Raw genomic sequence first — 20600 nt, 5'->3', positions numbered from 1 at the left:
CAACTAGCCACCCTTCCAATTCTTTTCAAATTTTCAAAGGAAGTTAGAATATACAAAAGAGACTGACCATCTATGAAGTGTTAACTGTTTATCAAAAAATTGCTAATAATGACAACAAAAAAGATCCTCAACTAACTGCTATTGTTTTATGGGGGAAATGCATTTTTTCTTTAAATGCCTCACCTTATATTTTAACAACGAATAAAAATGTTTGTAATATGAGAAAACTAATTTATTCTATCTTCAATTTACACATTTTCTCTTTCCTGTTTTTTCTTTCAGGAGGACAACTGTGAGTTTTGTAGCTTACTGCTGCTCCACCCAGTGTCTTCAGACTTTTGACCTACTGAGTTGATAAACACTAAAAACTACTCAGGAGTGTTGCCAGCTTAAAGCTGTATTAGACTGCATATCCCATTGGATACTGGAATACTGTTTATGTGCCAAAGCAGCAGAAGTGCCCGGTCAGGAACACTAATAGGCACTTAAATCTTACCCTATCAAATTTGGATGAACTGCAGAAATCTTTTGGAAATGTAATGATCGAGCTTTAGAGGTAGAATGCATTCAACCCTCCCCCAAGTTGGAATATAATCCAAAAAATTTTAAGGAGCTTTGGTCTCCAGTGTTTTTCTTTTTATGTGAGTGTGTCTTTTATGTAAGCTATTTAGTTTGATGCGTCTCCCTGAATCTAATTTGAAGCAAGTTTCAGTTCCCTGAAGAACTGCAATTTGATAATATAATGAAATTAACATTTAAACACATACTTCCAGTGATATGCCTGATCTTCTCTTCTCTATGTTTCCCCAGAGAAAAACTGCCATGATTCCCTCAAATAGTAACTTTGTCAGTGTCCCTCAACTCTTTCTTATCACATTTTAAAGAACCTCTCTGCCTCATTAAGAAATGGGTTTGTGGTGAGGCCTATACAAATAGCCTGCTTCTCAGGTTAGATTCCTTTGAAAGCTCATCAGGCCACCGATCATTTAGCCTGTAGAAAATCATGACTTTGTTTTTAATTGTGCAAGTTTATTAATAAGAGCCTTAAGCTTGCCATTTTTTGTGGCAGAAGTTCTTTGTAGAGAAAATGCTGATAATAAATGCACGTTTTAATGTTAGAAAACAGCCTGTTTGCATATAAAATATTCTTAGAATGCTGGATGACATTCCTAGAGTTTTGAGGAATCTTTGAGTCTTAAAAGCATTAGATCCCACAGTCTCTAGATTTAAACTTTTTAATGAACTGTGAAAGGAAAAGATGGCCATAGAAATACATGGCATTCAATCATCTTTTTTTGTGTGATTCATGGTTAAATTTGATTAGTTTGGCTTGTTTTTGTTACATAAGAGTAACAGGCTTCAACCTATATATAACTATCTCTAATAATTTAAAACTAAAAACTGTGCAGTATGATTTTCTATATTGTCCTATAGAATATATTTTTAATATATTTTAAATTCCTAATTTTTACACGTATCTGTGTTTTTAAAACACTACAGGGAAAGTACAAATCTGCAGTTTGATTTTGCAGAAAGATTATTAACTGGTAATCCTTGAGAATATATCTTGGCTACAAGAAAAGTCCTCTTATACCACACATCTCTGTTCTTCTTTGGAAAGTGTAGTGGCATTTTAAAAGTGTCTTTGCTGCCAGATGTGCATTTTGATTACTGTAAAAAGTATTTTATTCTGCAGTTTTCAAAAGGCTGAAATGGAAGGTCAGATTTTAAGTACTAACTATAGGCACTTACATTTGAATGGCCATCTTAATTTTCAAAGTATCTAGGAGCTTTAGATTTTATTTGGTTTATGAAATTTTATTAATTGTCCTATATTTGAAATGCTAGGTTTTAACAGTGCTGAAATCCTACACAGTTACTGACAAATGTGTGATCTTTTCACAATAACACCACCTGCTCTTCAGAAAGCACTTTGGAATGGTGAAGGCAAAAAGAAGCCTGACATGTGTGTTCCAACTTTATTTGCACTATTCTTACTTTCCTTTTCATAACTTGATCTTTTCAGCTTTGGTATTTCAAAAGCATAGAGTACAATAGATCTGAAGATCAGTACTAAACTATGGCAGGTGACCTGGACACTTCTTCAGGAACAATTGAGGCTGTGGATGTAACCTGTTACATGTACATATGTTAGTGGGTGAAAAATATGGCGTGATACTTCACAAATGTGATTCAGGCCTTGTGGCTGGTGCCATGTGTCTAAGTGACTATAGATATATTGCAGCATATTATTTTTTTTTCCACAACCATATGTCAAGAGCTAAGTAGCTTTGAAGTAGAGATTTGTGTCTATGAAATATGCTATTCTGATATTCAAAATCAAGTTAAATTTAAAGATCCATTATTAACATTGGTTTAATTAGAAAATAATAACAAAGTACCCAATAGCCATACAACCTTCCTGCATCTAAGATGCCTAACAGACCAAACCTTGTGGAATTTGAACTTTTAATCACTGAAATAGATCCAAAGTTTAATTTGTGAAAAAATGGTATAATAAATTGGTTTCCTTAGTGCTGTTGGGTATGAAATTTAATGCTAGATTCCCTGTTTATTTTTTTCTCCCCTAGAAATAATGTTATATCCTGGGGAATAGTGTTTTCCATACTAAATTTTGGAACTGTGTCCAATATTGTACAAAGAAAAACAAATTCATGTGCATATGTTAGATTTTGTTTTCTTGAATGAGAGTTCAATACAGATTGGATAATTTTTTTTTTAAAAATAAGAAAAGAAACTTTATGTGACAGCTAACAATAGCCTAGTGAAAAGCAGGGTACTAAGATTTTTATTCAAATGACTTGTCCATCAGTGATCAAAAGTAGTTTAAAAAAATGTTTGAAACAAGATCTCTGTAGTGCCCTATTGTTTTAAAGAGGGCTAATGGCCTTCTGTTGATTTCCCTAAGGAAGTTTATTTGAGGATCATCTATTCCCAGACAAAAATTCAGTTGTTCAGTCATAATACAAATTAAATATCAATCTTTAAAAATAAAACATTTTTGGACATTCTTCTAAAAGCTCTAAAAACTCTAAAAGAGTTTGGTACACTAAAGATATGCTCTGATTAATTCTATCTAAAACTCCAATATCTTATCTCTAACCTATATCATTTGTTTTCATTTGGGCATCTGTGGTAAACTTAACTTTTGTTTGCCAAAGAAGTTTTTCATGCTAGTTTGTCTGACTAGTATAATACATACCTCTAGTATTTCAAGATAAGCATAGTAATCAGATTATGTACCACTGCATATCATTCTTTGGGGGGGAGGAAATGCATTCATCTTATGTTGTTCTAAATTTAAAACAGAATAATAAAATAATGCTACTGAAACTTTCAAAGCTAATTTTTAATGTATCAACAGGAAATTCAGGTTTATGTTTCCTTGACTGAAAATCAGGCATTCTTCTTTCTACTATGAAAAACATAAATCATAATGCATTACTTAGTAATAATTGAAGTATCTTTTTCTAGATGATTTATGCATAAGAATTCTTAACTAGCCGCAACACTAGCCCAACTTAATACGTGATAGATTTGTAAATACACTCTCTTCAAGACATCTTGTTTTGAGAATATTTCTATACAAAAACCTGACCACTTCATTTTTTCATTATCTTAGAGCTTTTAGTTTATTCTAACTTAACCGCTAAGGAGGCCTCCTTAAATACTTGCTGGAAATTCCAAGAATAAAATACTTTATTTTCTCCTCTGAAGTGATGGATTTTTTAAAGTTACATTTTTAAAAACAGCTTTGTATTTCTTTGAGAATTACAATATTCTCACTATTCCAATGCAGAAACAAGTTTACCATCTTATTAGCTGATATGTACTTAAAGGTGACATGATAAAATGGCCAAGTGAGAATTCTCCTTGGCAAGGAAAACAAACTTATTTTATTTCTGAGGAAACCTATTTTATTATTATCTCTAGAAGCAGGATAGCATGCTCCCTTAGGCATTGTACATAATACAGCTAAATGGTACTAGTGCATATAACTACAATACAGCCTACTAAACTAAAATGCTTGGAGATGATTAGTAACATTTTTATATGCAATTAAGGATTAGACTTGCAAGGATTTAAGATATTTTCTTCTTCCACTCACTTTACCACAGAGGCCTGGATTATCACTACTTTCACTATTTGCATTACAAAATATCAGGTTCAAACTGATTTACACAATAAATTTTAAGAACCTTTAATAACCCAGGATTTTTAATTTTTGTATAATAAAAATATTTTCTAAGAGCACATTTTGAAAGGCACTATGACATTCATTTGTAGTGTATACATTTATTTCTGGAATACATTAATTGTACCCTTTTTTTTGTTGACTCCCAAAGCTGCTACTATGTTGAATAACTATTGAGTTGGAACCCTGTGACTGCTTAGAAGTGTAAATGTATTTCTTCTTCATTGTCTTAACCAAAAACATTTTGTAAAATGAAAAAAAAAAAAAAAAAGCTGTACTAGATGTTTAAATTAAAGCTAATGATGCAACTTATTGTTCATGTTTATTAATAAACTTTTTGGGTAGTTCATCTATCAATAAGAAATCAAAAGCAAAGCGATCAATAACATGAAAGGAATTATTGTTTTTATGGTTTTTAAACTAAAGTACTTTAGACGAACTGATATCATGTACTGTCCTTATTGGTTAAATACCAGGTCCAGGCCAATACTAAAGTAATTAAAAAAAAAAAACATATTTAATCACTCCATTCCTTCATCAAACAGTTGCAATTCAATTAGAAACTCCCAAATATTAGCATAAAAAAGTGGGAAAAAATGAAATATGTAAAGGGGTAGGGAAAGGTCTGTAACTATATTCTTGATCAGTCATTTTCAGTCATGTTTGACTCTTCATAATCCCATTTGTGATTTTCTTAGCAAATACACTAAAATACTTTGCCATTTTCTTCATTTTATAGATGAGGAAACTGAGGCAAACAGGGTCAAATGACTTGCACAGGCTCATCCAGCTAGTAGAGATTGGGTGCTCTGTTCAATATCTTGCCACTTAGTCTCCAAGTCATAAATGTATAGGACCTCTATGTAAGAGGTACTCAATCATAACTGTGTTCTTGGTTTTGCACATATGGTTTAATATCCTTGGATCATGGAATCATGGTTCTAGAGGTGAAAGGGAGGAACCTTAGAAGTCATTAAGTCCAGCCCCCTTAAAGGAGAACTGAAGATCAAAGATGTAAAGTGACTTGCCCATGGTCACACAGTTATTGTCTGATCTGGATTTGAACCCAGGTCTTTACAGAAAACAAAGCTTGGTAGGAAAGAATTGTGAAATGTTACATTCTTTGGACAGTCATCTTAGTTTCAAATGTTTCATTTATTTTATCAGGAACTCCAAAATATTTTCACGTAAATATCGATATTTCTCCAAAATCATCTACTTTGTTATAAAATGTATAATTGTTTAATATATTTAACCAAACAAGATTGTTTTTGCAATTAGTCATGATCCTTACCACTTTTCACTATTTTTAATATCAAAAACTATTAAATATCTAATTGTGTGTAGATTATTGAGGTAACTAATTAATTATACCTTTCTTGGTTCTCCAGAATTCTGCTCATAGACCAAAATGTATGTCTTGATTTTAATACTAGAGATCAAGATTTAAATATGACATTCTAGTGTATGCCCCCCTTTTCCCTGCTAATTGTTCAAAGCTAATATGCTTAATTAGTTAAAGAGGTATTGTCCTTTAAAAAAAAAAAAAAAAAAAAAAAAAAAAAAAAACCTCAAACCCCAGGTGGAAGCAGTATGAGTGCTATTAATTTCAGATTTTTCAGATCACACACTAATAACATAGGACTCCATGTTTTGAGAATATAATAATTTGAAAATCATTTTGTTGACACTTAAAAATATTCCATCTCTGGATTTTAAAAACACTTTAAAATATTTTTCTGAATTTTAATTTCATGGGTTTTTTGCTCACATCACTTCCATGAGATTGATTTATTCCATAGGAAATCGTAAGGATTTCCTTGTCTCCTGTTGCCAATTTATCTGGGGAAGGCAGATGAGAGAGTAATTTTTTCCCTAGCAATTAAATCACTACTACTATTAGAAACGCAAATTGCCAATTTGGCTCTTTTCAAATAGAACAATCTTAAACAAATTGATGCTTTTATTTGTTGTCAGTTTCATTGTGAGAGTCTTACAGTGCTATAATTAGATTAAAATTTTATATTTGTGTACTGACCAAGACACTAGAGTGTATAAAGTACTGGAACACATTTAGTCCTCAGTGAATGTAATAAAGGCCTGCAAATCTGCATTTTATTAAAACAGAAAAAAAAAGTTGCACTTTAGATAAATGAACTTTTGTTTAGTGTTAGCAAATTAATAATGTGAACAATAGCCAGAAAATCAATACAAGAGATGTTTTCCAGGAATCTTTGCAAAATTAAGATATGGAATTTTTTGGTTTTAGCTAAAACAATTTATGGGAAAATATGAGGTTTTTACTCCACCTGACAAGGAATTATTACCACAGACTAAGATTAGCAATAAACAAAAGATTTATTCTCAAATGCAGATGAACAAATTCTACCCATTTGGGAGTTCTCTGGCTCATTTCCAAATGGCTAAGAAATTTTCTTTATGTAAAAGTAAAGGAAAGTGGAGAGAGGAAATAAAATGTTTCATTTTTTTAAAACCGACTTAGAATTTATTTAGAGGGAAGGCAATATATAAATCCCCAAGTAGAGATCATACTTACTATACCTACTTTTTAATCTTGCATCCTCTTTTGCTTTCAATTTTCTCCTTAACAGTAGATAATTAAAACTTGACAATCATGTAAAAAAGAAACATTCTAAACTGGTCAGTTTGGGTGCATCCCCAAGGTCTCTGTAATTTACGTTGCCTTCTTTCTGAAACTTAAAATGGAAGCCACAAACCTTCATTTGACTTTGCTGATGCCAGTACAACATAACTGATAAAAGAATTTTGTTTCCATAGGCAGAGAGGATGGTGGTACGCAATATATCTTGATTGATAATGGTGGTGATGATTCTGCTGAGGAAATGATGACTATTGATTCAGTACTTAGAAAACCTATAGAGAAAGGAAACCAATTTCTGTTTACACTGTAGCATGCTAAATGAGTATATCAAGGTTAAGAGAATGCCTTAGGGCATTGAGGATCATCAAGCAAGTCTTAATTGAATGAGATAATATGCAGTTTCTGTAGAAATGCTGTCTGACTTTATAAATAGTCTCTGTATTTGATGTATTTAATAGAAAAACAGGAAAAAATAGTGAAGTCACATTAATAGTAAACATACAAAGCTAGAATAAAAAAGAAACAGAATTTGATAGCATAAGTAGCAAAAAAAAAAAAAATCAGATTTTTTTTTTTTTTAAACTAATCTTTATCACCACCACTACCACCTTGGCTCTTGTATCTGGGAAGATGTTTGAACAAATTACCTTACTTTAAAACATTTCTACCTTTTCCCATATCTTTTATTTGGATCATATTGGTGAGTTTGTTCTTCTAATACCTATTTTGGAGGATGTAAAAAACTTTTAAAAATACCTCAAGGTTATTGATATTTTATAGGAATTAGGGAATCCTTTGGACCAAATCTGGATTATGAGGCATATCCAAATAAATGTCTGCTAAGGTAAATGACCTTACTAGAAATTACCATGAATTGTGTATTTTTATAATGGACATCTTAACCTGGGTTAGTAATAAATAGTCACAGTCTACAAACTATATTTTCCACATATCACATTAGACAAAGTCTACTTTTTAATTAAGGTAATTCTTCCTACATTTTAACAGAAAGATTTTGCTATACACTGTTTCCTCAAAAGCAGTAGAATTTTATTTGAACACATTGAAATGTTTCCCAGATTTCTTAGAATTCTAATCTGAAATTGTGTTTATGATAAATTTCTGCAATATTCTAATGCTTTTGTTAAAATCATTTTCTTTTTGACCTTCTCTCTTTTTAATGATAGTTTAGATAAAAGATTGTAGATGATAGAATATAAACCTGGAAGAGATTTTTAAAGAGCATTTCATCTAATTTCATTTTACCAATATGGAAACAGACCCAAAGAGGTTATGGCTTGTCCATGGAGTTCATTCAACTACAGTAAGAACCACAAAAACCCAAATAAAAAAAATCTGAAATGTTTACCTATTCCTCCCTCAAAAGGGTCAAAAAAAAAAAAATCTGATATGGAAGAGGAAAAGTAATATGAAGGGAAAATCAAATATCCATTATAAATGAAAAGTTGATATTAAATTTTTCCCCCAGTTGTTCTTACCTGATACTTTCATGCTTGTGAATTCTACTCTGAAGTTAGATTTTGCCCTATATAGAAAACCAGGTATATTTAGACACATGTATCTGCTCCACAGAATAATCACTTCAATGCTAAAAATATTCTTCTGCTACTAACTCAATTAAAAATATGCAACAAGAAATCTTAATTACGGTCTCTAGGTTGATAAAATTCAAGTTCCAAACAATGTGCTATTCTTAGGAGCCACATTCCAAACATAAGAAATAATTGACAATATCAGTTGACAGCTTTTCTAAGTACCTACTGTGTATTCAACACTGAGAAAATCATGCAGAATTATCAAATTTTTGTTTCAGGAAATTTTGTGAATATGATGGTAGCATGGAGATGAAGAAACGGTGTGGTATTAAGAAAGGAAAAACTTCAAGTCTTAGCTTCAATCATAGTAAGAGCTAAATTGACATAAGTCCAAATTCCTTAAGGAAATTTGGGACCTGTTGCAACCATCTTACACCACCTTTCTTTGATGATGGTGATGGATGATAATTTTTAATTTTTCAGCACCTGGTGCCCAGTGCCTGCAGGCCTCATGGCAGGATAACAAAAAAATAACTAAAACATCATTTACAGAATGGCAACATGTCCCAGGAAACCACAGAAAGTAGCAGAGTGAGAATCATTCAACTTCTCCAGAGGCCATAAATAGTAGAACCATATATGAATTGGGCCCACACAAAATAATAAAAATCAGTATTCTGAATTCAAGTGTGGTTGAGATGGGCTTTGGAGAAAGAGCTACACAAGAGGCCATGTGATTATAGCCAAACTCACTAAGTTATTAAAAGAAAAATTACATTTTTTTCAGCTTAATCTTCACATTTATTCAATGCTTTTAACTCTTCAAAACATCTTTATATATAGTTTCACTTGGACCTTTATATCAAGTCTTTGAAGTAGATAATTCTACAGGTAGTATTGTTTGATAGTTGAGAAAACTGAGGCAATATAACCATGTATCTTTCCTGCTTAAGAAGCTCCAGAGACTTACTTACCTCCAATATAAATGACACATGGGTTTGTTTGGCAATGAAAGTCCTTAACAATCTCACTCTGGCCTAGCTCTCCAGGTATTATTGTACATTACTTCTTTTTACAGCGTTTTTTCCTAGCCAAACTGCTTGCTATTTCTCACAGATAACACTCCAGTTGCATTTTTGTGCCCATTTTCTCTTAAAATCCCTCATTTCAAGTCAGCTTAAACATTATTGATGCTTTCCCTCTTCCATCTCTCCCTTTGGCCCCTCAGATTCTTGTCCCTCTAAGATTTCCTTATCCTTAATTTGGTTTTTTTGTTTTTGCTCATCTATTTGGCTTATTTGTCCATCTATCGATATTGTTTCTCCTCCAGCAAAATGGAAGCTCTTTGAGGATAGGGACTGTATTTCCTTTTGCTATTATACTCAGGCTAAGCATAACTCCTGTTACATAGCAGATACCTAGTGAACACTTACTTGTTGAATGAATTCTAATGTTGCAATAGAGAAGATCCTGGATTTAGATTCAATCCTGGGTCTGAATTAGTTCCATTCCTGACTACACTATCTATGTGACCTTATTTAAGGTTTTTTTTTTTTTTAATATAACTTTTTATTGGCAGAACCCATGCCTGGGTAATTTTTTTACAACATTATCCCTTGCACTCACTTCTGTTATGACTTTTCCCCTCCCTCCCTCCATCCCCTCCCCCAGATGGCAAGCAGTCCTATACATGTTAAATATGTCACAGTATATCCTAGATGCAGTATATGTGTGCAGAACCGAACAGTTCTCTTGTTGCACAGGAAGAATTGGATTTAGAAGGTAAAAATAACCTAGGAAGAAAAACCAAAATGCAAGCAGCTTACATTCATTTCCCAGTGTTCTTTCTTTGGTATAGCTGCTTCTGTCCATTGTTGATCAATTGTAACCGAGTTAGATCTTCTCTTTGTCAAAGAAATCCACTTCCATCAGAATACATCCTCATACAGTATCGTTGTTGAAGTGTATAATGATCTGGTTCTAAGCTCATTTCACTCAGCATCAGTTCATGTAAGTCTCTCCAAGCCTCTCTGTATTCATCCTGCTGGTCATTTCTTACAGAACAATATTTAAGTTTTTTGAACAATATTTAAGCTTTTTTTACCTGCTCTGGATCTCAATTTCTCAACTGTCAAATAAATGAGTTGGACTAAATCATGCAATAAACATTTATTAAGTGCCTATTTTGTGCCAGGCATCATGTTAAGTACTGGAGATACAAAGCAACCTATAGACAAGTTAAATAAGAATGAACAAAGGGAAATCACTAGAATTAAGAGTTGGGAAAGGCCAGCTGTAGGTGAAATTTTAATTGAGATTTAAAGAAACCCAAGAAGCTGCAGACAGAGAGCATTCTAGGCATATAAGATAGCCAGAATATCCGGACTTTAGACATAAAGTATCTTATTTGTGGAACAGCCAGGAGGCTGATGTCCTGTCCAGATTTAAATTATTATCCTATGATGTTTAGGCCCTTGGCCAAGATCACTCAGCAAGTTAGTACCAGAGCTTATACTAAAACCACTATACCATAATGCTGTATAATTAAAGGCATTGATTGTGCAGGCTGTTGCAGAGATGAACCACAAAAAGATAAGATTTAATAAACATTACATGCCTACTGAATACTGTGAAGTGCTGGAGGAAAAACAAAGTTTATATATAACTGTCCTCATACTGTTTACAATCTAAAAGAAAATTATTCATAAATATAGTATGTAACTATAATAGCTGTGTGAAGTTCCATTTGGTCTCTAGTAAATTCAAGTCCTGAATAGATATGGTATGATTACAGGCCTCATAGCACCATATAAGCAATATGATATGTAAATGTTATAAATGTGTATTGTGTGTGTGTGCGTGTATGTGTGCGTATAGTTGACTCAACTTATGGAACTGGACTTTGGAACAGTACAACTTGTACTATAATGCAGTGATAGCTGTAAGAAATCTCCAACCTCAGCTGCTTAAGAATCAACCAAGATTTAGAAATGTTCTGAGCTCCAAAGAGGAACATTCTCTTTTCATTCAGACTCCATAGCACAAGCAGAGATTACGAAAGGCTATTAGGAATTCATGGTCTCTGGGTTTCTCTGAGATCTACCTGTAGACCACATGGTTCAATGAAAGGAGTGATGAGACTGGATTCAAAGGACCTGAGTTCATATCCTGGCTCAAGCCACTTGGCCTCTCCAAACCTCAATTTCCTCATCTGTAAAATGAGAGGGTTGGATGCAGTGTTTGGCTTAAATGGCCACTGAGGTCCCATTCACCTCTAAATCTATAATCTCATGAAGAAACAGGAGGAAACAGGTATGATCTACTTAGTCCAACTTTGTCAATTAAGATATATATCTCAAGTACACACATTTGGCTTTTTGTTTTCAAATAGATTATCAGTGAAGGCAATCAATCAGTTGATATCAACAATTAGGAAAAACAGTATTAATCAGGTAGACAGCAAGAAAAAAAAGACATTAATTAAGCAATTACTAAGTGTCTAGAACCTTATGGTTCTAACTCACGGAAATAAAAATAATACAAAGACAGTCCCTGACCTCAAGGAACTTAAATTTTAATGGAAGAAGATTACATACATAAAAAAGGACAGAACTGTGAAGAGTGGAATAAGAAGAGGGATCCATATAAGAACAAGATGTTGAATTCTGAAGAAGCAGAAATACATCTGTGAAGGGAATGAAGTTCACCAAGGCTGTCCCAAAAGTGGAGGGTCCCAGAAAAACTCACCAGTGGAAGAAAAAAAAAATAGCCCAGGAGACATGGATGTTCCAGGGTAAGAAGACTCCAAGCACTGAAGGAAAATACAGGAGGCATTGGCAGATGAATTATGGTGGGGAAGTGTTGTGATATGGGAGCCACCTTCTAGTGGCTGTTGGATGTATTAGGAGCCACCTGGCAGTGGCTGCTGGAGATCCAACTCAGACCAGCAGAATGGATCCCTTCAAGTGAGAGGATGATGATGATACAAGGAGACTGAGAGGCTGTTACTACTCTCTGACCTCTCCACTAAGAGGCTGTTGTGTTGTCTGACCTCTCTCCTCTTCCCTCTGCCTCCAATTTATCTCATCCCCAGTCCGCCACACCTGAGTCAGCAAAGGCTCCCCGGCAACTCCTTCAGATGCTATGATCCACAGCTGTGGAGGCTCTCAGAGAATTGACCTGCCTCTTCACCTAGTTATGGTTCTTAACAATTCCTTGGGTTTTGTTTTATGGATATTTCCCCTCCCCCCCACAGCATGGTCAGTAAGTTTATGCATTTGCTGTTATATGATTCCTCACACTGAGGAATGCAAACAGTACTATCACCTCTAGATAATTGGATGGTGAAATACTATAGCAGCACTTGTGAGATGTCATGGAGGCAAACTTTCAAACAGAGAAGACTATAGTCAGAAAGGCATTTAAGTCTCTCATCAGTCTCCTGGCTCGATCCTTTGGTGTGTTGGCCCATTAATTACCCCGACTAAAAAAGTCTTACCATATCTCTTCTCCCTTTCCTTTCTCATGGGTTACTGAAGGAACTCTGGGAGGATCCTACTTACCCACAGCTCTTGGATGCTGCTGTTTGTTTCTTGTGCCCCATGTTCAGGCGCCATATGTTGTGAATATGGGAGCCACCTGCCAGTGGCTGCTGGTGGTCTAACTCAGACCTGTAGAATGGATCTCTTCATGTGAAAGGATGATGAGGATGAAGAGGAGGATGAGGAGGAGGAGGAAGAGGAGGAGGAGGAGGAGGAGGAGGAGAAAGAGGAGGAGGAGGAGGATGAAGAGGAGGAGGAGGAGGATGAAGAGGAGGAGGAGGAGGAGGAGGAGGAGGAGGAGGAAGAGGAGGAGGAGGAAGAGGAGGAGGAGGATGAAGAGGAGGAGGAGGAGGATGATGATGACACAAAGAGACTGAGAGGCCGTTGTGTTCTCTGACCTCCCTCCTCTTCCCTCTGCCTCCAATTTATTTCATTCCCAGTCCACAAGCAACACCTGTGTCAGTAAACTTTGCAAGTACTTCAGATGTTATGATCCACAGCTGTGCAAGCTTTCAGAGAATTGACCTGTCCCTTCACCTAGACATGGTCCTTAACAGGGAAGTCCAGAGGAGTTGGAAACTTGGCTGGGAGGAGAATGAAAGACAAATGATAAGAGAAATTTTGGTGATGACAATTTTAAAATAGAGTTTGGTAAATGTTGAATATTTTAGCAAAATACCCCTTTAAATGATCTCTTGCAGAAATAATTATATATGACAGGTGGAAAACAGAGGGCAACAGTGTTTGCCAGTAGAAAACAAAGTATGATGAATCAATCAAGCATTTATTAATCACTCATCATATGCTAGGCAATGTTGGTGGTATAAAATGCCACCAATTCTGGTTAGAATAGAATTCTGATTAAAGCTGAAAGCTCCAGAAGCAGAATTGTGCCATCTACCTATTCCCTAGCACCTAATAATATTTCAAATAAATATCCTTTTCCTTTACTATTTGAGCAAAGATTCTTTGTTGAGGTTAAATTAAAGAGAAGAGAATTGATTATATGTATTATTAGATATATATTATTGTATTATTATATCTATTATTATTGTTATTATTATTTAGTTGAAGGACTACAATCTCATCTTTAAATTCCCAATACCATTCCCATCCAACTATAGCATATTGCCTTTTCTAAAAGAACTCTAGTTAATTCAATGAGCATATCATTAAAGTTAGCATAATTTTTGGAAGATTTAAATTTAGGTGTCATTAAGCTTATAATTTTATTGTAGAAAACGGAAAAAAACAAGCATTCCTCTGTATGCTAATTTGGATGTTCTCAATTGGTCTTATTTCAGATCCTTCCAGGCCTGATCATCCTGTTCATTCTGACTTGAGTCTTCCTTGTTTATAGTTTAAAAGAACAAAAGATCAAGAGTCAGAAGGTATAAATTTGAAGTCTGCTTCACTCCCTCCTTAGACATGTGTGCATGTGCATGCATGCACACGCACACACACACACACACACACACACACAAATTCCCCCTTGCTAATTCTGTGATTTTAGGTAAGTAATTTATTTTCTGAGCCTTCGTTTCTTCATCTATAAAATAGGAATCACACTTCTACTACTAACTTCAGAGAAAGAGGGATTAATGAGAAATAAATAAGGTAGATAAGGCATGTTGAAACCATAAAGTCATTGCTTTCTTCACTGTCTTATCTCAGTTTCATAACAGAGTGACAAACAATCAACGAGTATTTATTAAACATCTGCTATGTCCAGCATTGTATCAATCTCTGTAGAGCATGTAAAGAAACAGTCTTTTGGGAAAGAAAGAAAAAAAAAATTAAATGATTTTTATGTGCCAAGTACTATGCTAAGTCTTTAGAAATATTATCTCACTTTAATTCTATCAACAACTCCAAGAGGTAGGTGCTATTATCCCTATTTTACAGATGAAGAAATTGAGATTGAGAGAGGTCATAGTTAATAAATGTCTGAGGCAGAATTTGAACTGGGATCTTCCCTGACTGACGCTATGACTAGTGCTAAGTGCTTGATGATGTGGTTCAGACTAAGTGCTAAAACAGTTCAAAGAGAGATAACAGGGGATTGTTGCTTTTGAGCTAAAAGGATATCAGAAGTTATGAGATCCAGTCATTTTACATATAAAGGAATTGAAGCCCACAAAGTCATTTACCCAAGGTCGGCCATTAGGATATAAAATAGCTGGACCAATCATTGAAACTCAGGTGTTCTGTTTCCAATCCAATCAATTTGTGCTAAAATACCCTTGGGAACTCCTTCCAGAGTAAGCTATGCTTGAGCTAAACTAATAAGAAGATTGTTAAAGTCTTTCATCCCCAAACCCCTGTTATGTCATAATTAAAGTCATAGGTATTAGCCTCCCATTTACCAGAAAGTAACTTCATGCTTTGTCCTTTAGAATATAGAATAGACATTAAATTTTGCTAATCTAAGGCCCACTTTTATCTACTGGTTTCTGAAATTCCTATGAAAAAGGAAGTTAGCAGTTCAATGAATGGATTTTTAAAACTACACCAGGTAAATATGGACAGTAGATAGAGCTCCTGGCATGGAATCCGGAAGACCTTAGTTCAATTTGGCTTTAGACACTAAAAACTAGCTGGGTGACCCTGGGCAAGTCACTTAACCCTGTTTGCCTCAGTTTCCTCATCTGTAAAATGAGCTGGAAAAGGAAACAAAAAAATCACTCCACTATTTCTGCCAAGAAAGCTCCAAATGAGGTCACAAAGAACTAGATGTGCCTGAAATGATCCACAAAATAAATGCAAAGAAATATAAGGGAACAATGTTGCCCTAGTAGACAGAGAGGACTGCACTGGTAGTGCCAAGTTTGTAAGATGGGATCCTTCTTATTAAAGCTGTATCTTTGCCCTCTCACCATTCTATATGTGCAGTATGACATCAATACTTGGGGAAAATTCTTGTCTCTTGACAGAGGCAGCTTAGTAGCGCTATTGATAGAGCACTAAGCCTAGAGTCAGAAAGACTTCAGTTCAAATACACTTATTGGCTGTGGTACTTTAGGTAGCTTATTTAATCTCTCACTACCTCGGTTTCCTCATGTGTAAAATGAGCTGGAAAAGGAAATGGCAAACAAAGCCAGTATCTTTGCCAAGAAAACCCCAAAGAGGATCACAGAGAGGTGGACATGACAGAAAAACATTGGAACACAACATACTATAGATGTATTAATATACCATTATATGTAAGAATAAATATACATATAGAGAGAGAAAGAGAAACACACAGAGAATGTGCTCTGGACCTAGGGTCAGAAAGACCTCAGTTCAAATATGGCCTCAGACATTTACTGATTATGTGACCTTAGAAACATCATTTATCCTCTGGTAGTGTCACATATCATGCTATGAAGTTTCTGACTTAAAAGTCTGAAAAACATTTCTTAATTCTTCTCCACCTCCATTTACTTGGTACTTTACCTGTACCAGATAAAGCCAAGTGGGAAAGACCCACTGCTTGTCCTCCAGATGTTTACCATTATGGGAGGCACCAAGACACATTTCACTAGCCCCCTGGAGTTGGCTCCTTTCTACCACTAATGAGTCTAATCTGTCTTGGAGACTCTTCTGTCTTTAATGTCTTTCTAAATTCTGAATCAAGTAACTTAGACTGTTTCACAGAAAACCCTCATCAGAAGCAGGATCCTATTTCCCCTGTTGGCCAATCACTTGTCCAGAAGTCCCAGATGTCTGCTGTCCATGTTTACTCCTGTACTTGAAAGACTGTCAAGTTAATGCATCATTTGCAGCTTTAGTGTGTGCATGCCATGTCCCCTTTCATGTCCCTTTTCTCTCTCTCTCTGACAAGGACCAGTTCTTTGGGATTCTTGCAAGGCTCTGTCTATAATCAAAGAGCCACAAGAGCACTTTTAACATACACAAATGTGTATATGGTCTGTTTGGTGTTGGGGTCAGTTGAGTGATTCTTTATTTTCCCCCTCAAAACCCAACAAGTCTTATCCCCACCTCCTGAACATATTTGCATTCGAGATTGAAAATGTTAAGTATAGTTCATCAGAGGAGGGGTTTTCAGGCCTAAGTGACATCATCAGCTTTACTCAGACTGTAATGATGATCGCCCTTACAATGGTACCAAATGACCTTTTTATTGCTTGGAATAGACATGTCATCAGTCTGGGAGTGCAGTGACTTGTTCCTCATCATAATTCTCTCCAGTTGCACAATGGAAACTGCTTTACTGTCATTTTAGCATATCTCTAATCTGTGCACATGGAAAACATCACAGAGAACATCTGTCTGTAAGATAGAGGAGATTCTACCCCTTCAGCCTCCTGATAAGCAGGGCCCCCCTCTTTCCTGGGAACATATCTGGAAGAGATTCATGGCAAATACGCCACAAATCCTGCACGAGGCTGGAGCTGGCAGAATTCACCCATTCAGATGCCTCCTGGTGTCTGCTGCCCACGACAGGTGCGGGTTGGTGTTTTCCGGGCTTCATTTCCCACATCACAGGCCTCTCTTCACTTCAGGCTGTTTTGCTTCAGTGAGTCAAACTTACCTGAGAAAAAGTTTTCATCAAATAACTTGATGCTTCAGGTGAAAAACCACAGTGGCTTTATAAATCAGAGCCAAGGATTTCCATAAGTCTTTCAGAATCAGAGCAATCAAGTGAAAGAAATACTTCTCTCCCCCTCCCCACAAATCTCCTCAGTCTAACAGATCACAAGAAAGGACAAGATATGAGACCCTGCTTGACAGGACACATAAGGTTTTGGTGCATGGTTTTTACAAGAAGTTCACTACAGGGGAATACCACTTGGCAACTGAAATAATTCATGGTTCTTTCCTGACTTTGAGCCACAAATCCCCCTTCCCTTCCCCAGCTCTACACCCTCACTCTCAACCCTTGGCAGGTGGGAAAATGATTCAAGGTCAATGAGTGGGGTCACTTCCCTAACCAACATTTCCACTCCTTTGACAAATCAATCATCTCGGTGAGCATGCAAATAGGGTAGTCATAAGATACAAATCCTTCCTGCTGAGAGTATTACAGTCCCATCAGCACTTTCAAGTCCGGAAAGCTTTGGCCTCCTCCCTGCTCTCAGTCCAGGGGTCTGTGGTCTCTTTCTCTTCCCTTTTCTCCTTCTCCCTCCCTCTGACCCTCGAAGGTACAGACCAATGAGATCTTTGAACCCCAGCAGGCCAGGAAGAAAACACCCACAAGGAGTGACCACATTGTGGAGGTTCATCTCAAGAAGACCACAATTCCTGCCCAGCTGCTAACCACGTGAGCACTAGAGAAGCGCATGAACCCCTAGAGAATTGGTAAATAAAAATTTCAAGGCACTAATTCCCTTTTCTTCATCCTCCCTCTTTCTCTTCTTGTTCCTACAAGCCAAATAGGACTCTGTAGCTGAAGGGCTTCTAGAAGAAGATCAAAGGATCACAGAATGAGAAGAGCTAAAAGGGAGCTAAAAGGCTTTCTAAGTCCTACTGCTTATTTTATAGATGAAGAAACTAAAGCTTCCAAGAGTTTATGACTCTTCCCCAAAGTCATATAGATAATAATTGGTAGAAGCTAAACTAGAATTCAGATCTTTGCACTGCAAACCCAGCACTTTTCCCACTGTTATGCAAGTATCATGCTGCTCATCTATAAAAAGGCTTTTAGACCCAAAAAACCTTTACAAATTTCTTCCTTTCCAACAACAATAACAAACAGCAAAATGTAGAAGGGAAGAGTCTGCATTAATGTCCAGATACCTCAACTGAATCACTCAATCAGTGATATGAAGGAGGTGCTAAGGAATTTCCCACCATCCCCCCCAAAAATGTGTAAGTCATTTATCAGTTTGAAAGAGCTGTAGGATTTGGGCCAGGATTAAGGCTAGCGATAACAGATAAGCAACATCTTGTGAATGGTGAGAATCAGACATACCTCTGGGCCTATAGATAAGAATAGCTGGGAGTCAAGAAGGGAATAACACATTTGTAAAGTGTTCTAGTTTTTGGAGTTTTGGATTTTTGAATTAGTCTAAGTTCCCTGAGAAAGAATTGATCCATTTCCCCCCACCCATTGACCTTAACTATCAAAGAAAATGGATTGACAGATAATTGGAATCAAACTATCAGGTGAGAATGATAATAATAACAAATAATTAACAGTGGCATTTACATAGTATTTTTAGGGTCTGCAAAGTACTTAATTTTTTTTTAATCATCACAACAATTCTCCCCATTTTATAAGTGAGGAAACTGAGACAGATTGAGGTAAATATATTTGTCCTGTTACTAAGGTCATATCTGAATTCAAATCTTCCTGATTCCAGGCCCAAACCTCTATCTATCCTTCTGAAATAATGTATCCTTCTGAGAGCAGTGACATATTGAGGACAAATGGATTCAGAAAGACAGTCATCTGAGGAGGTTGGCTGATTTTAGGAACATGACACCAGGAAAGAAAAAATGCCAGTCATGAACTCAGAAAAGTTCTTCATACTTCATACAGACTTCAAGAATTATGAATTATTCCTTTGATAAGTGTGTAACCTACATATGTTCCTCACTATCATGGTATTCTAAATTAAGCTCATTCTTCCCATGGAATCATGTGCATTTGTGGGAAAGCATGCCCCAGAGTCTTTTTGATACCATATTTCCTTACAACACTATCTTAATTAATACCTCTGCTTAAAAAAATACAACAATAACAACAACAAAAATATGCCCTGCTTCATTGTTGATGAGAAGCATATCTATTAGGGCTGGTAAGCAACTTTACTAGAAATACAAATCTTTCTGGTTATCTCTAGAACTGAAACTATTCATAGTCAGCTACCCTCTGGGTACTCTCAACTGGAGTAAAAAATAGGAGGAGTAATTTACACCAACAACCCTTGAAATTATAATTGCTTAGGGATAGAGCTATAAGAAGTTCAAAGAGGGAAATAGAATAACAATTCTCATTAATGCTGCCTTTAGCCTTCAAATGAAAATGAACCTCATTAAATGAATCGGGTTAAGTCATCACTTCTTACAGACTTGTCAACCTAGTTTAAAGGTGTGTTAGAGACCTTCCAATTACTTGACTATGTGAATATGTGAAACTGCTTGTGATGTGAAAAAACCTCCAAATTTATCCTATTTTGCAGACTATTATGTAAGCACTGTTGAGTCAAGTCTGGTAGGAGAACTCTTCAACTCTTCTCCCTTCCCCATTTTCTAAGTTTTGTTGATTCTACTCCCGCAATATCTCTCCCATCTAACTTTCTCTTTTTATTCCTATAGAGTCTCATTATCTGTTCTTGGAACCAATTCAATAGCTTCCTAAAGGTCTCTCTGTCTTCAGTCCTTTCCCTTTTCAGTCCTTCCAAATAGCCTAAAACATATGGCTGCTCAAAAAGTTCCAGTGGCTCCCTGGTGCCACTAGGATAAAAAAAAAAAAAAATGAATTCTTGTGTGGCATTCAAAACTCTTCACAATCTGGTCTCACTCCATCTTTGTAGATTTATTGAAAATGACTCTTCACCCAGGCCTTTGTCACTAGATCAGGAATCAAGAGACCTGGGCTCTAGCCTTAGCTCTGTGGGTGAGCTTAAGCAGTCCACTTAACCTTCAATCCTTTGTTTTCTTAATATGTTTCCCCAAGGCTGTCACAATAGCAGATGCTTAATAAATGCTTGTTG

At 35.8% G+C, this 20600-nt stretch overlaps 1 protein-coding gene across 1 annotated transcript in view; it reads left to right on the top strand.

Moving 5' to 3' along the window:
* The window catches only part of LRRC28 (leucine rich repeat containing 28), a 183212-nt gene extending 178688 nt beyond the window's left edge, over positions 1 to 4524 (top strand). The window contains exon 10 of the mRNA XM_051981023.1: positions 283 to 4524. Within this exon, the coding sequence (XP_051836983.1) occupies positions 283 to 355 (73 nt within the window). The 3' untranslated portion in view covers positions 356 to 4524. The remainder of the gene's footprint in view (positions 1 to 282) is intronic.
* Positions 4525 to 20600: the final 16076 nt, after the last annotated feature.

This window comes from Antechinus flavipes, chromosome 2, assembly GCF_016432865.1.
Source record: "Antechinus flavipes isolate AdamAnt ecotype Samford, QLD, Australia chromosome 2, AdamAnt_v2, whole genome shotgun sequence".
NCBI lineage: Eukaryota > Metazoa > Chordata > Mammalia > Dasyuromorphia > Dasyuridae > Antechinus > Antechinus flavipes.
The sequence above is the reverse complement of the archived record's forward strand: the minus strand, read 5'-3'. Positions and strand labels throughout refer to the sequence as shown.